Source organism: Eschscholzia californica, unplaced genomic scaffold (genome assembly GCF_041429995.1).
Source record: "Eschscholzia californica isolate CP2 unplaced genomic scaffold, dmEscCali1.0.p SCAF_5, whole genome shotgun sequence".
NCBI lineage: Eukaryota > Viridiplantae > Streptophyta > Magnoliopsida > Ranunculales > Papaveraceae > Eschscholzia > Eschscholzia californica.
In genome coordinates this window covers 2372848-2390303 of record NW_028238472.1, presented here as the reverse complement: position 1 = coordinate 2390303, position 17456 = coordinate 2372848, and the positions used below count along the sequence as shown (strand labels likewise).

The window sequence follows — 17456 nt, the reverse complement described above, 5'->3', positions numbered from 1 at the left end:
CAAATCACCCACCTTTCAATGGAAAGGAGCAAGGACAAACCTTCCCAAAAGAAGGATGAAAAAATACAGGCTCAGATCTGTATTATATGTAACACAAGAGATAGAATCATATTTACATAAAGATCTAATCAACATTAGAAACATTAGTCTGTCAGATTCAGATAGGGATGAACAAATGCAGTCGTACTGCCTGTGCAAATGAAAACTAAAATACCATAGTTAAAATCTTAAACAAACAAGAACCCTGTCTTTTTTTCGTGTTACTTGAAAATACAGTTCGAACGGCGAAGTTTTTGTTTCTATTCCAGACCTCCCGTTTCATCTTTGCTGTGCTGAATATCGGAATCCACCAATCAGCTACAGCCTGCAAATTCTTTCAAGTAGTAAAAAAGATCATACGGAAATAATGATAATACATGAACTGGATTTCCGAGGGGAGTATTTTTAACAAAATATGGTAAATTTACCAGTAGTTTCCGAAAGCTAAGGATTTTCATCACGTCTGGACTGTCTAAATCTTCGACGCCTCCTTCGATCATGGGAGGCGTCTTCTTCTCCACCATTGTTTGACCGATTCCAATTTTCACCATCTTGACGACCAAGGTTCTCACCCCATAGAAATCGACGGGTGGATGTGCTTCCTGATGAACGATTCCTCCTCAAATTTCTTGAGAGACCTCGAGGCTCTCCTCGAGAAGCAGAAGTAATCAGTCGGAAAAGAAAGAATGCGTCAGGAAATCGAGACCCACTTCTTTCCCACGAGCTACCACCTTCCCTGCTACTAGAGTCGGTGTTCATGTTATCAATAACATAGTCCCCGAAAACGACAGCGTTTGGTGTGACCGAACTGATGGCACTGATTATATCATTGTATTCTTGCTGGCTCTCGAGATGTCGCCAAGCTAGTTCCCTCGATGGGTTAATGTCAGCAGGTCGAGCTGATGGGTGAACCCTCCGAGCATGCCTTCGGAGCTCCCCATAGTTACCGACGAACGAACATGAATCTCGAGAGCAACTTCTCTGTTTCAGATCAAGGTATCTTCTTGCCTCCTTTACTATCTTCCAGCTTTCCACGGTTCCTCGACACAGTGGACATTTCAAGTTTAAGCTCTGGTCAGATGATAAATTACTAATTTCAGCACTGGTTTCACCTCCAAGTTCAGGATTAATAGGTGGGTCTCGACTGCTAGTTTCTCCCACACTTTCCACTCTTTCACCTGAGATTTCATTGTTATGTTCTTGAGCTTCTTCCAAGTCAATTGTCAGTCCTGGATTTTCAGAAAAAGAACTTGGTTGTGAAGTGATCTTAAAATCAACTGCTAATCCTTTAAACCTATCCAAACAATTTGAGTGCCTGTAACTCGTGTCGCATATATAAGACTTGCAACCATTGCTATGTGAATTGCAGACAAGAAGAACAGCATTATGTGGGTGATCCATGCAAATTGGACATAAAGCTTCGTCCCACTCCTTGCGAAGAACATGGACATCCTTGTTACTGGATGTGCTTGCTTTCTTATCTGTCATCTTGTTTGGACTGTATTAAGTTATTTACAAACATTAAACAAGTCAGAAAGCCAGATGTTTCCCTCCAAACGGACTATTTGGCTATTTGCTTATATAGATGATATGTCAAATTTACTATCAAATGTGATTAATATGAGTTAGACGATTTACAGTAAGACATGATGAATCATGGCATCAGTAAACAATACCTGCAAAAAAGCAAAAAAATAGTCTTTCCAAACAAAAGGGATATCAAATCACCCAACTATCATTGATTCTTAATGTTGTATTATGTAAATCGAAAACTCGTGACCCAGTTACTAATATGTGTGAAAATGACTTCCAAGTTGTTTCAGAAGATCCTCTTAACCAACAAGGTAAACTATCAAAGAAATTTTAACTCATATTTTACGACGATTAATTGTTTGGGAAAGATGAAAAACGGCATATATAGGAGAGATATCAACCTTTGGGAACTTCCTCATTTTTCTAATCGACAACCAGTGTTCGCCCACTAAGAGACCTCACTCCAACATCGACCTACTCAAATATTTTTCCCGTTCTTTATTTGTTTTATGTGTACACCAATAACTAAACTCCAACTCAATGAATCATGTACAAAACAATCCCATCCCTCACATAATAACTCGATAACAACAAATAAGTTTGAAAACAGTTAGCACAATAAATAAGGAAACATCAATAATTTGAAATTGTCATATATTAACTCGAATCTTCACTTTCGCATGCTCAATTTAATTTAGAGACAGCAAAATAAGAACCCAATCGAGCAGAAATCCACACAAAAACAGTTAGCACAATAAATAAGAAAGGAAACATCAATAATAATTATGAGAAATCTCAGAAGTAATCTTTGTAGAGTAAACAAGTAACAACGTAGAAACCTAGATACTCACCCAGAAAGGAACTCTGAACGTCTTCCTGTTAAGTGTAGCTTCCAATTATTACGATACAATACCAGCTTAGATATGTCAATTAATTGCAATCTTGATTTGTTTGATGAATATATCCTAAACAACCAAACTGTCAATCACTGCCTTAAAAAAATTCGAGAAAAATATAACAAGTATACAAACCTTTAGGTATGATACTTCTTCCTTTCTACAGCACTAACGACTTAATGACAATCAAGATTCTCAAAATCACCCAATTATATATGCCTTAAAACCTGCACTTTCACTTGTTAATTAGAAACAATGGTTACAGGCATATAATCCAAAATGGAATTCAACCATTTTCTGCCTGATACACATATCATACAAATTGAACTTACAAGAAAATCGTAACTACTTCCTTTTCTCTGATATACTGAAAAAGTAATCGTTCAATTAGGTCAGGGGTGGTTAAAAAAAGGTCAATCTAAGCCAGATCGATAAAATCTGAATGCTTTTTAGGCGGAACCAAACCAAATACCATCAATTTCGTGATATTCATGTGGGCGTTAGTTGGATCGACTAACCAGATCAGAGCCAAGCCAGACCAAACTAGACGAAACTTAATAGGCCGGAGCCTAAATTGGTTTGGCTTCGGTTTAGCCAAAAGTGGTCGGCAATCGACTGATTCTCAAATCTGACCCCTAGAGGCAATTAGATTATTGAAACAAGTAAGGAACTTTAGGTTCAATATCAAAACAAACATCTCTAAAGACTAAACTAATACCTAAAGTCTCATCAATTTTCTAAATTTTACCAGATAGATGAATCAAAACAACCTAGACTCATGCCCTGTACAATAAACAATTGCTTCCCAAAACAAAGAATCCAAACCCTAACTCTAACCCTAAACACATAATCATCCAATTTACCCAAAAGACTAATCAATCATACCAGAGAAACTAATAGATTCAAAATATATTTGTAATAAGAACACAATTACTTCCCAAGAGAGAAATAATCCAAACCCTAAAATAACCCATCCAATTTCCCCATACATCAATAAGTTTAAGTCTGAAACATCTAAAATCCCTAACAGTTGATTAGATTAAAGACAACAAATTATGAAGAAAAAGGGTATGAATTTTACAATTATTTGACAGGAGAAGGAAAATCCACTTCTCTCAATCGTCTTGGAGAAGAAATAATCAAATTAGGGTTTTCAAATGAAATTCTTCAGGAGAATTGGGAATAAAAAGTCACCTAACTTTCATTCTTTACCAGGAAATGAATTTATACCCCCCATATTTATAGGATCGGTTATTTCAGTATTTAAATATCACGTTACAAATGAAAATAACGGTATTTTCGTGGCGATTATATTCGGAAATGTCAATAATTGGCCATGAAAAAAAAAAAAAAAAAAATCTTGTTGGGCTCCAAAAAAGCCCAAAATCCAGAAAGCCCAAGCCTCTCCTAACACTTCCGGGAGCCAGATTGAGCAGTCCAAGGCCCATCAACTGAGCTTCGTCCATGATCTCGAACCCAACACGGTTAGGCTCAGTTCAGAGTATCTTCGGACTTCCTTGTCCGTGGGCCGCTAAGAGTGATTTTTGGAGCGCCTATAAACCTTGTAATTTTACTCCAGCTTCTCGAGTGAGGATTCTCTCACAATCACAATGGGCCTTTTGTGGGTCTAATAGGTAAGCCATGGTAAGCTAATCATGTGTTGTACCACCAGTGTCAGTTCTGGATCAAACACGAGTTGTGGCGGTTCACCGCTCTTAACATATCGCGACGTCGATCGATTCTCATCTTTGTTCTTGTTACGATCTCTCCCAGAATTCAAGCCCTCTCAAGGTAAGTAAGAATTCTCTCCCTCTTTAGTTTCTTAGGTTAAATTCTTTATCTTATGTAGGGTTTTTATTGATCCCTAAAATCATCGTATCCATTACCGGTTTTAAGAACGAACGAACAAGGGAAAAAAATCAAACTACAATGAAGAAAAGTCTTTGTTTAGATGGACTCTATATGAAGGATGAATTAATTTTAGAAATACTAAGCAGACTTCCACCAAAGTCACTGATGCGATTCAAGTGTGCAAGTAAGAATTGGTTGTATTTGATCGAAGAAGATAAATACTTACACAGTTCTCATTCATTAAAATCACACCAAAAACTTCTTATAACTACTTCACTTCGGAAAAAACATAATGGGCATAATTTTTTCTCCTTAGATTTGTTTCAACCTAATAAAAGTGATAGGTATGTGAAAAGATATTTGCAACAATGGGAGGAAGGTGGTCGTTACCGTATACTAGTATCTCCTTACGGTTTGGTTTGTTATGTGAACTATCACGATTTTTCTGTTAGAATCTACAATAATTGTATCAGAGAAAAAACACCATGGATTACGAAAGATCGGTCCAAACTTTCTTATGCCAAAAATCCTGCTTCTGAATTTGGACTTAATCAAAATCCTGTTTGTGGATTTGGGTTTGATCCAATTACTCAAAAACATAAAGTAGTATTCATGTGGAGTAGTTCAGTGAAAAAACGATATAAATATCGAAATTTTGAGGAAATGTCTTTTTATGTTTGTGAGGTATTGACTGTAGGTGAAAATATTTGGAGAACCATTGAAACTGACACCCGAAAAGTAACTGTTAAGAGAGACCCAGTTTATGCGAATGGTTTTTTATATTGGTTGGAAAATCCATTTTCTCCTGATAGTATATTGTCATTTGATGTTGGAAAGGAGAAGCTTAGAGTGATAAACTACTCTAATGATATTTTCAAGAGTCGTCTTCCTGGTTCTTGTCTTCCTGGTGCTACTTGTATTGAAAATTTATTGGAAGTGGATGGACATTTAGCATTAATAGACCAATGTTGTCATCTTGAAGATGGGATCAGATGGTCCAAAACAGAGATGAAGTTGTGGATTTTGAATGAGGATGGCAAGGAGAATAAGTGGATTGAAGAACCAATTGAGTTGCCTTGCCATATGAGGGATAATAAACATGCTTATGATTTTAAATCAATTGCAGGAACAAATAAATTAATAATAACAACAAGACCAGAACCCTTGTCTGAGTCAGAAGAAGATGAAGATGACAACGATAAAGTTTTCAGTTTATATATTTACGACAGGAAAGAGAAGAAGTTGAATGAATATGGTAGTATCATCAACCCAAGGAATACATCCCCAAAAAAATTCTTCATGCATCCTTATTGGTGTGAGGCTTCAATTATCGTGGAGAGCATTTATCCAGTTGGGACACGAAAGGTGTGATGAAATTTAGTAGTCCCTATCATTATTACTAGAATTATTTGCTCTGGTAGAGATGTTACGAGTTCCTTTGCTTGTTCAATTTCTTATAATTGTTTCTTGTCAAGTATCCATTAGCAAGTACTCATAAATTTTCTATTTTGTTACCAATATCTTCTACATTAGTTTTCATTGATTGTTGGTAGCTCAACTTCACTTGTTTTACCAAATCAACCAATTAGTTTGCTAATGAATAAGAAAAAGCTTATCTTCATTCATTAGATGAAAACCATTAGGAAAACCTAGGTAGTGAAAATATAGTCATGTTGAGCTACCTCCCTATAAATGGGGTACTTGGTTCATAAACAATTGTTTCAACGAAGGAAAATAGATAGCTAGAGTTTGATAAAACAAAACAAAACTAGAGCTTAGAAACCTAGAATAAATAATTTTTATGTATATAACCTAGAAAAATTAAAACAAAAGTCAAAGATATTAATGCACCAAAACTTAATTTCATTTTATTCCATATAAAAAATACTCCTCATTTGTCAAAGCATTTTGACTTTCTCTAGGAGAAAGTGAGAAACCTATATTTTTGTTAATTATTTTGGTCATATGTGAATGATATATTGAATATTAATTTTTGGACTTTCAGTTAATGACACTCCTAGGTCTTCAACCGGTTTTGATGAACAGACGACACAACTCGCTTAAGAATTAACTATTTATTGTGATAAACAATGTATAAACATCGTATGTGCAATTTTCTATTAGATGGTAGTTTCTATATCGATATAATAATTAGTTAGTGGTTGATGGGTTGTAATACTTATTTGAAAAACAGTTAACATTGCACAAGAATGGGTCTTAAGGTGTTAAGTGGGTTTGTTTTAATACAAGATTGAATTTCTGTTGGGATTTGAAAATTAGTAGGAAAAAAGCAAATAAAAAGAGCTACTACTTTTAAAAAGTAATACAACCAAATTTGACTTGATAAACATGATCAATCTTAATTCTAGACCAATATGGATTTTTTAAAAATAGAAAAAAGACAATAAAGTTTAGTGATGGATAAGCAAGTCAAGCTCTAACAAGATCGAATTAAGAAAGTTGTGTATGTAACATTGTAACTGTCTGTCCATGTCCCTCATGTCGTTGTTTTAAGGATGACATATGAAACGGGTATTGATTGCATGCTATGTTGTTCACTTTTAAATCATATTCGCGCAAATCTGAATATATGCGACAAGAAACAACGTTTTGTTAATGAATGAAAACCTAAGTTGTAAAGCGAGTTTATTGCCTCTCTCTAATCTATATATAAGGATGTCGCATATGGTCACCTCGGAAAACCTTTTTTTGTTAAAAAAAGAAAACTAGTGGGACTCCATATTTAAGGAGTAGTTGCATCAAGAGTATATGAACCATCCTTTTCAAAAGGGAAAAAGCTCAACAAGTACATTATCCATCCTTTACCAAACAAGAATTCCAAATAGCTTCTTTCACTATTTGTGATGAGGTTGAGAAAAAGTGAAGAGTGAGAAAGACACCTAGAGGACTTTGATAATTAGGTTTATTGGAACTAATTTTCACCAACATAATTAGTCAGCATCAACTATCTAAGCAAAGAATGATAAGTCCATAATTTCCAAAAACAGTTAATTTTCTTCAAATTAGATGTGAAATTGTTTAATTTTTTTTATTGGCCATCTTTCTGTTTTAGAAGTTGCAAAAGTTGACAATAGAGAAAAGTTCATACTGATCGAGCATTGGTCTAATTAAAATTGCTTGAGAACTACTCTAACTCTACCATCACATTAGTTAGTTTATAACGGTTAAGTTGCATGAGTTAAACCTCTACCAAGAAGCAAGACCCATCTACTTTTCAAAAGTAGAATGGATTTTGAACTAATACATTTACACATTCTTCTCTAGGAAAAATTAAGAAAGCAATTTCAGTTTAGTTTCCAACAATATTGCATCAAATAGTCAATGGAGTTTATGGTTTTGTGCCAAAAAGAAAATGACAAATACTTAATCTCCCCAAGTAATCAAACTAAACCTAACTATATGGGTCTCTTGTCAAAGGTAACATTGTCACAATTTAGTTATTTTTCTACAAATGGTTCATGTTCTTTCTTGTCCATCCTGTCAAATTTTATCTTTTAATTAAAGTACAAAAGTGCTCTTTTTTAAGGTGTCAGTAAACTAACTAGAAAAATCAACATCCATTTGATACTCACTTTAAAATAGGATCTATTTAAAAACGTTATTTCTTTAAAGATTTCGATTCGTCCTGATAGTCTAAATGATTTGGTTCACGTGGATATTTTAAGCAAGATACAAACTAACACGTTTTTTTTTGCGCTAAAACATCATGAAATGGTTACATCAGAATAAAGTAAATCAAATCTAGATCAATAAATCAACAAGCTCTAAAATTATACATGACAAGGCTTTTTGGTAAATTAGGGAACAAAATTATCGGCAGAAACTTTATGTGGTCTGTCTAGATTCACTGTTCAATGGTCAATCATCGAAAACATGAAACACTACAAGCACATATGTTTTTTGTTCAGAATCTGTTTGATCTTTTTGTTTATAGTATTTTGGCCCAACCTGAACTATAGCAAATATATCTATTGGTAGTAATAATAGGAAATATGTATTGACATAAAATAAGGAGGATTACACGGTGCTCGATATAGTTTCATAGAGAATGCTACTTCTCACTCTGATTAATAAGACACCTTAAGTCGTATTTGAATTTATCTTATTAAATCTGACCTAACCTGACCTGTTTCATTGTATTTCTATTAACTTGTTAATGTGACTATGTGAGGATACTCTTGGTTGTTGTAGTTGGATATATTTCTCTTCCCCATTTTTGTTAGGATCCCAAGGGGGGAAGGTAATTTTGAACCCTGTAGTAAGGTTAGAGAACACTCTTTTACACTAACCCGAATTGATTCAAAACAATCTATATAGACCTGCTTCATGAAATTCTCTTCGACTGAGAGGTCACGTGTATATCTCTTGACTAGAAAGACTAAAATTTGAATCTTAACGTTATAAGATTTTTCGACCACTTCCTAGACATATCTATTTAATTTAGTCTCTGTTTCAAAATGAGAAATCATGTATTTGGTTGGTACTGCAACATTACTTTTCCAGAATCTTAGCAATTTTATAACAATTTGACCATTTTTCCTTTTCGTCAAAAAACAAGAATGCAATAGTTACAAACATATTGAAAATGCTATGACAAATGCGACACTAATTTATGTGATTAAACACATCGATAATATGCTAATCAAATAAAAATTGGTAAAGATTATAATATACCGACACAATCAACAAACAATCAACAAATTTATCTACTTATGTTTAAGCAAAGGGAGAACTTGGGTTCATTATGCTCATCATTCTCAAACAAAGATCTACAACGTCATGTTCGGTTCATTGGAACATAATGCGATTATTATGAACAATTCACCCTCGTGTTGTTTGATTTAGCCAAAGAGTAGCAGAGATTGTGTTTTATCAGTAGATTATTTAATTAACGATCTCAACGGAAGGAAAATCATAAAAGCACCTTGCTTATGAGTTTGATTAAGAAGATAATAAGATAGTTGAGAACCAAGCCAAACATCCCTATAATTCCATGGAGTGGAATGAATGGGTCCCACTAAAAAGTAAAAAGAGGTGGGAGGTTAAAGACGTTTTCCGGTTGCAGTTAAATCGTTATAATTTAGTTACCTGTCAGATTGTAATTATCAATTTATCAGCCAATAACCGACACTCTTCACACGTGGGATTCACAAGGTAAGCCATTTTTTCACACGCTTGAATCTAGAGAGAGAAAGTGGCAAAGGTTAGGGGCAGTCAATGGTTAGTGAATTAGTGATACCGTTAATTAAAGGGTTAATTTCATTTTGGCCCTCTAAAGATGACCAACTCACAAAAATGGCACCCTAAAAATGACCAGCTCCTATTAGAACCCCTTTCTATTTTTACGGACTTACTCTATGAATGATCATCAACTCAGGAGATCTAGATATATCTTATTTGTCAAGCAGGGCACAGATCTACTACTAGTGATGAAGAAGAAGAAGAGGTAAGCAGTGGCACATCTAGTTACCCCTTCTTCATCACGCAACAGTAGATGTCGCGCCTTCCTCTTCCTTCATTAGGTCTTTGATCTTCAGAGATCTAATGAGTTTGTATATAGAGAAAGAAGAAAAGTGAGAGGGGGAGGAGACACAAGAAACAAAGAGAAAAGAAAATGGATAATAATTTTTTTAATGATGGTTGCTGGTCGTTGACCGACAAATATCCAGCGACTTATCAGTCGCTTACGACTAACAAGAGAAAAATCACAAAAGATAAGGAGGGAAGAGTTCTTAAGAGAGGGATAAAAAAAAAAGGCAACTGAGCAGTTAAAGTTGATTGACGGAAAAGGTAAAAAAATGAGCCCAAATGGAAGCTGTTCATTTTAAGGGAGGCATTTTGGTGAGTTGGTCATCATTAGGGGGCCAAAAAGGAATTAACCTTTAATTAAACGAGTTTATGGACTTAATCAGGGTTAAGAAGTTTAGTTATAAAAAATTGAGCGAACGTTCTTCTTCTATATAAAGGGTGATTCAAAAGAGAGTTATTCTTTATAACTCTATATTTGCCTCCATTTTCTTCTTCTTCTTCAAGAACAAGACTCTGAAACCCTAATTCTCGAAAAAAAAAATCTAGAGAGAGAAAGTTGAATATAGAAATGAAAACAACAATGGAGGTTTTTCTAATCAAGTGTTTTTGTTTGTGTTTCATTGTTTTGTTACTTCTTGATGTTGGAATGGTGGATTCAAAGAATGATGAGAGTTCCGATTTCAGGTATGTTTCTAGTTTTTTTTTTAATTCTCAGTTTGAACTTTGTGTAGTTATATACTTAGATGAAGCTTCTTAAATGAGATTTTCATTTTGAAGATTTCATTTGATTTATCTCCTCATGAATTTGAACTGAAACCAGAGTGATATTGAGGTCTGATATTTGTGATTTTCTTCATTGATTTTGAATTTGTGAATGGATTTGGTTGAATTGGAAGTGGTTTGGTGTTGATTCATTCATCATTTTGTTACCTTTGAGTTCTTTTCTCTCTCTAAACTAACAAAGATTTGCAGAGATTTGAAATTTTCATTCCTCTTCTCCATTTGTTTGAGTAGTTCTTAGTTTTTGTTGAATCTTAGGAAAAATAAGTTGTTTCCTTCATTAATTCCTAAAAATTTGACAACATTGAGTTTTTTCTATTTTGGATCATAATCTCCATTAATCAGATTTCTTCATCTTCTTTCGTTGTTTTTGATTTCTGGTTTTGGATGGATTCTAGGAGAAGAAAGTATATTTCAGTGTTGAAACCGATATTTTCTCACCATTTTCTGCTTAAAATCTTCAGTAATGGAGATTTACAAATATATTATAGTTTCTCTGTTCACCCGTTAATGTTGATTTGGTTCTGCTAATTTAGCTGAATTAAAGAGGTTTCGTTCTATTTTATGCTATCTGAGAACTCACTGGTTTCATTTTTCATTGTGAATTAAAGGATTCAACAAAAAACAGAGGAATTCCAGAGCTTGAAGAACACATCAATGGCGGAACTGAGGTTAGTAGTAGTAGTACTTTTAAATTCTAATCAACAAATGAACAGATCTATACCGTTCATTTGATCCAATTTATGTTTTGTTAGACCGACTTTTCAACTTCTTTAGTAACCCTAGGATTTCCTCCAGGGTAGTTTTGTCATTTTTAAAGTTGAAATGTACAGATTCTAGTGCATAAGCGACGAGTCGCCTCCGTTTCTCTCTCTCTCTCTCTTCCGGTTTTATTGGTACATAACCGCCTCGAGCACTGTAAAATGTGGGATTCTATAATTTATGGTTCATGATGATCTTTGAAACACAGAAGAGAGAGAGAGAAATGACAATGGATGCTTGACCAAAAGAAAATTGCCCAAAACAATTCCTCCTCCGAAATGGGGGATTTTATGAGAATGGAATTATGATTCTGGGTTTTAGAATATATCAGATTAGTATTAATTATTGTGGATTTATGGCAGTTCATTTTGTTTTGGTATGTTAAAGTTATTAATGGGGTTTCTTTGATTTTGTTTCTGGATCTGTGATTTCAGAAAAGAGGACACTGAACAGTATTGGAATGAACATGATGGGGTCGACAATCCAGAAGAGGTTGCTTCCTCAGTGGAAATGTGAGTTTCTGGCTTAATTTTTTCTGTACTACTTTACTGTTAGATTAAATTCTCATTTAATGCGTCTAGATAGATATATTGTTCTGGGTTCATCACTGAAATGTAGGTAGGTGGTTAGGAGATGTGGCCTTTTTTTCTCCTTACTATGAATCAACTGAGGAAAAAAAATTTCACCTCTATTTTACTCATTTCTCAAATTAGATTTGAAATCTGAGTTGACGAAGTTTGATCTGAATTGAGTCGGATTTCGGTTTGTTTGTTTTGGTCTACCTCCTGATACCAATTGGATGTATTCATTTTTCTAAGGCATTTGAAATATATTTTTTAAATATGGGTTGATGTTTGAATAGACTTGAGTTAAGTTATAGACTGTTTGTTCTTGTCAAAACTCGTAATGTCTGAGTTGAGTTATTATCGACTTGAGTTAAGTTATAGGCATTTGAAATATCATTTAATTCAAATGATTATCATAGGTAAAACGAAGTTTTTAGTATAAAAAGCAATTTGGTTTTAATATAAATTTTCGATAAAAAACCATGCCCATTACCAGTAGATCATATCCAGGATTTAGGTAATTGAGTTCTTTAGTTCACTCAACACATTACTCAAAAAATCACAACACAATGCCCAATTGAAAATAAAAATGCACATTTATGGGAATTTATAACTTTCACATAACTTGGTGTGGAGTGGAAGCATTTTTATGTCTTCCACTGTTTTCACATGAAAGATATATATTAGAGTATGGGACATACATTTCTTTTTTTTTTTTGTTGAAATATGGGACATACATTTCAGTACAGGTAAGTACATCTCCCTTATTTTTATCTGTGCCACTCCTTTCCACCATTACAATTTAATTCTCCTTGCACCCAACCTCAAACTTGAATCTCCACCGACACCACCATCCAGGATTCAAATAATTCATGCCCCCACCTTCACATTTTCACCAACCTGTACATTCAATGTGATCCAGAAATAAACAAAAATTGATATCATCATCCATCAATACTAGATCTCTTCTTTCACCTATACTGTTTAATGTTTATTATGCACATGACATTGTTCTCTTTTTTACTACTGGTTAAATTATACTTCCATGTGTAAATCTTGATTACAAGTGCTTGGTCTTTCAAACTTTGGTATCATGTTAAGTTGTGACCATTCAACTCAAAACCAATTGACAATGAAAGAGAGAAACCCTAGATATTGTATTGTGAGTTATGGGACTTTCTTACTCCATGTGGGACTATTCTCACATAATCCCTTGTTTGATGATATGCAGGGCTATCCGTAATAGTACAGAGAGAAGGAACCTTGGTTTCTTTTCATGTGTAACAGGCAATCCTATTGATGACTGTTGGAGGTGTGATGCAAACTGGCGACGTAACCGTAGGCGACTAGCTGATTGTGGCATTGGCTTCGGTCGAAATGCCATTGGTGGTCGAGACGGTCGTTATTACGTAGTCACTGATCCGACTGACCATGATGCTGTAAATCCTCGACCAGGAACCCTTCGTCATGCTGTCATTCAAGATGAACCACTCTGGATCGTGTTCAAACGTGACATGGTCATAACTCTCAAGCAAGAACTCATTATGAATAGCTTCAAGACTATCGATGGTCGTGGAGTTAACGTTCATATTGCTAATGGAGCTTGTATAACTATCCAATATGTCACAAATATTATCATTCATGGACTCCACATCCATGACTGCAAACCCACAGGAAATGCTATGGTTCGTAGCTCCCCAAGTCATTATGGATGGAGAACAATGGCGGATGGTGATGGTATCTCTCTCTTCGGAGCCAGCCATGTCTGGATTGATCACAATTCTCTCTCTAAATGTACAGATGGTCTTATTGATGCTATTATCGGATCCACTGCCATTACCATCTCCAACAATCACTTTGCCCACCACAATGAGGTAAAACCGAAAACACTTCGAAAATTTGTATTTATTTCATATTGAAATTCATTATTACCAGCTAAAAATGAAATTTCATGAACAGGTGATGCTCTTGGGTCATAGTGATTCTTATGTAAAAGACAAGCAAATGCAAGTAACAGTTGCTTACAACCATTTTGGAGAAGGTCTAATTCAAAGAATGCCAAGGTATATATCATAACAACCTTAGTCTACCATCTTTTAATTGGACTACTTTCAGGCTTTTAGGTTTTCCAAACCAGATTCTAAGAAGCAATCCGAGTTATTCTAAGTTTGGGTATTTTTGTTTTCGAATAACGAACTTTGCAGGTGTAGACATGGATATTTCCATGTGGTAAACAATGACTATACCCATTGGGAAATGTATGCCATTGGTGGAAGTGCAGAACCCACCATTAACAGCCAAGGCAATCGCTTCCTTGCCCCAGCGAATCCCTTCGCCAAGGAGGTAAATGCTACAACTAAACTTTCTCTCTCTCTCTCTCTAGATCTTTCTCTCTCTCGATCTCTCTACTAATTCATTTGGTTGTGGGTTATAGGTGACAAAGAGAGTGGATACAGATGAGAATAGATGGAAGAGATGGAACTGGAGATCAGAAGGGGATTTATTATTGAATGGAGCTTATTTCAGACAATCAGGAGCAAGAGCTTTAGCAAGTTATTCAAGAGCTTCAAGTCTTGGTGCTAAATCAGCATCCATGGTTGGCGCCATTACTAATTCTGCTGGTGCTCTCAACTGCCGAAAAAACAAACATTGCTAGCAACCCAAGTAAAAAAAAGAAAACCCCTCGTTCGATTTTCAATTTTCTCTCTCTTAAAACTTTTTCCTATAGCAGCAGCAGCAGCAACAACAATAGCAGCAATCACTACAGACTACAAAGTCAGTATTCCATTTCCTTGTCTGTTTTTCAATCTATTTCATCTTCTTCCTCTGTTTATCTCTGAAAATGCATCAGTACCCATTATTATTATCCCATCTCTTCTTCTTTGGCTCAACCTCGGCTTGTTTCGATCTTCGAAAAAAAAAATAAACACCATTGTTGAATCAAGTGCAGAAGCGTTGTTCATTTTACGTTGTTGTTCTTCTTGTTATCTCTCTTCTCCACATAATTGTTTTTTTTTTTACTTTCAAATGGATTACAGAGACTGAATGTTGATGTTCTTACTCTTTTAGAATTGGATGTTGATTATGATGATAATTAATGGAAGAATTGGTTTACATTTTATCTGGTGTACAACTTTTTATATTTCAAAGCTCGAATTTTCACATAGACGCTAGGAGTTTATTGGTATAGATTTTTGAATGACTGGTAGTAGATTCGACAACCGTTTTATATAGTAGTAGTAGATGGAAGAATCATTATCATCAATCGAGTAAAGGAACAATAATATAAACAAGAGTCTTATGTAAATAAAGGAAATCGTTCTATAGAGGAACAGTTCGGTGTTAAGTTCATACGAGGCGGCCAAGTTGTGCAGGGAGACGTGGATGGCTCGATCAATCCCAAACGTATACCGCGTTCTTTGTATTCTTCGATTTCCCTCTTACTTTTCGTGTTAGTTAACTCTGAACGGTCACGAACAACACATTTGCTTTTATAAACAAGATCACGATGGCGTTCATGTCTTTGTGGTGGCTTGAGTTTTTGTATCTCAGGCTGATTGAAGGGATACGAGCGTCTACTGTATTCGGTTCTTATTATCTCTTTTGCGGGACAAACATGCTTACACCAGAAATCAGATAGAACGCTCCTTAGAAGATCCCAGTATTCACGGTCCCTATGAATTTTAAATAAGCTGCTTCCGTTAGGAGTCCAGACATATAAATCCATCCATTCTTTGTTCATAATCTCCATTAAACCTTGAGCTTGTGGGATGCAGTAAAGAGGAATTCGTTTCCACGGGTACATGATTTCCTTTTCCCCGCCAAAGTATGGACATTTTAACTCCAAAACCCCACGAGACGACACCCCTTTTTGTTCAACTACCCCGTCGGGGGAACAAGCAAGCCATTCATGTTTTTGTTCTTTATAAATCTGAAATCCTGTAGGAGAATATACGTCATTTTGTGTTATAAGTTCATACATTACCCTTATGTCGTTTTCATTGTTACTGCTCCAATCAGTAGCAAAATTCCCAGAGAAAGGCTTGATTTGTCCAATCTTTTCTCGCCACAATTGAACTCTTCGACGAGGCCACAACCCAATAGCTCCAGCGAACGTGCTTGCCGTTAGTTTATTTCTTCTCTCTTTATGCCATGTCTTAAACTTGTGTCTTAACAATTTAGGTGGACCATCATCTGAATAAGTGTTGCGAAACGGGTATTCGTGTGCTGAGTAGTAATAGGTATTAACGAAATGTGAAATAGTCCCCTCACTGTTCATCAAAAAACAGATTGTTATATAAAGGAAGAAACAACAAGAGTAATTTAGATTTGGAACCGGATAGTAGAAAACTTCACATATTACATATTCTATCTAAGAGGTAAGTAAAAGTAAAGATAAGTTAACCTTAAGAACTTTTTTTTGCCTCTGAAGCTCGCTGATGTAACCGATATGTTGAGCATCTAGGCCCTCGGAGCTAAACCCTAGTTCTAATTTCCTGCCCCAAGTTACGAAAAGAAAAAATTAAAACATATCCGGAATTACTTGATAAATTCTAGGTGTTTTTCGATGATATAAGAGTAATTTTTTTTTCCTAACAAGATTATGTGTTAGCTTTCTAATAAGTAGATTTCTAAGTCAATCGAAATTCACGACAATGAAGAAAAAATACCCGTGGTAAGAATCATCATCCACACTTGTAACCTACATATTCACCAAAATTAGGTCTAGGACAAGGATAGTCAATTACTAAATGGAAGTAGGGTCAAATGATCAAGGTTCAATTGGGTATTCATAGTGAAAACCCTAAACCAAATGGCAAGATAGCTAAATCATACACAAATAGAACAAAATCAATTACTGTCTTCAAATGATAACAACCCTTAAACCTAATTGACCTAAATGGCTAAATACCTAAATCATACACAAATAGAACAGAGTCAATTAGTGTTACCAAATAACAAAAATCCTGAAACCCTATAACCAAACTGCTAATATGATTGAATTGAAGATGATAATGACCAAATGAGATTGAGAAAAAGTTACGTACTTGCTTGTCTCAGAGTTCTTCCAACTATCAAAACCCCAAAACAGAGAAACCCTAATGTGGGTATATAAGAGAGAGAGCTACTGGTTCTTCTAGCGGTTTTGAGGGTTTTTAGGGTTTAAACTGTTTTTTGAATCTTCCAATTAGAAATTGAGTTAAATATGCGAGGGCGGGGGACATTTGAATCCAACGGCCCATACTTGAGTTCTCAGTCTCTCGAGTCTCTAATTTATTGACAACCATTGGATGTCTTCTATGAAAGATAGAGAGATTTGCTGTTTTGATCCTCTTTCTTATAATTGACTTGCTGTTTGAACTATTTTTTTTAGAGTTGCACTTTGGACTCCCTTTTGACGGAATAATCAAGGAATATTCCGTCCCTAAAGTTATACTAAAAAAAGTTCCCACTTTACCCTTAATTAATTTTGCAATTT

The 17456-nt window shown here is 35.0% G+C and overlaps 4 protein-coding genes across 14 annotated transcripts; 2 read left to right on the top strand and 2 right to left on the bottom strand.

Annotated features, from left to right (window-relative positions):
* Positions 1-56: 56 nt before the first annotated feature.
* LOC147536159 (uncharacterized) lies at positions 57-3747 on the bottom strand. 11 transcript variants are annotated; one of them, XM_086639894.1, is made up of 5 exons: positions 3550-3747; positions 2604-2695; positions 2424-2537; positions 468-1537; positions 57-364 (listed from the first exon to the last, which is right to left on the bottom strand). In XM_086639894.1, exon 4 carries the CDS (start codon positions 1525-1527, stop codon positions 484-486), a length of 1044 nt encoding a protein of 347 aa, XP_086496020.1. In that variant the 5' UTR covers positions 1528-1537; positions 2424-2537; positions 2604-2695; positions 3550-3747; the 3' UTR covers positions 57-364; positions 468-483. The 11 variants fall into 11 exon arrangements, with proteins under 11 accessions (XP_086496020.1, XP_086496018.1, XP_086496024.1 ...); XM_086639892.1 differs by having other exon boundaries at positions 2604-3186; positions 3251-3682; XM_086639898.1 differs by having other exon boundaries at positions 57-373; positions 3550-3681.
* A 650-nt stretch (positions 3748-4397) lies between these two features.
* Positions 4398-5690, top strand: LOC147536158 (putative F-box protein At1g32420). The gene has a single exon (XM_086640205.1). The coding sequence runs from the start codon at positions 4398-4400 to the stop codon at positions 5688-5690; it is 1293 nt and encodes a 430-aa protein (XP_086496331.1).
* Positions 5691-10166: 4476 nt separating this feature from the next.
* Positions 10167-15096, top strand: LOC147536157 (putative pectate lyase 8). Its single transcript, XM_086642489.1, has 7 exons — positions 10167-10553; positions 11261-11320; positions 11846-11923; positions 13209-13851; positions 13937-14040; positions 14182-14320; positions 14412-15096. The coding sequence occupies exons 1-7, from the start codon at positions 10438-10440 to the stop codon at positions 14631-14633; spliced, it is 1362 nt and encodes a 453-aa protein (XP_086498615.1). The 5' UTR covers positions 10167-10437; the 3' UTR covers positions 14634-15096.
* A 90-nt stretch (positions 15097-15186) lies between these two features.
* On the bottom strand, positions 15187-17220 carry LOC147536156 (uncharacterized). The gene is made up of 3 exons (XM_086642490.1): positions 17026-17220; positions 16383-16473; positions 15187-16248 (listed from the first exon to the last, which is right to left on the bottom strand). The coding sequence occupies exons 2-3, from the start codon at positions 16436-16438 to the stop codon at positions 15276-15278; spliced, it is 1029 nt and encodes a 342-aa protein (XP_086498616.1). The 5' UTR covers positions 16439-16473; positions 17026-17220; the 3' UTR covers positions 15187-15275.
* Positions 17221-17456: the final 236 nt, after the last annotated feature.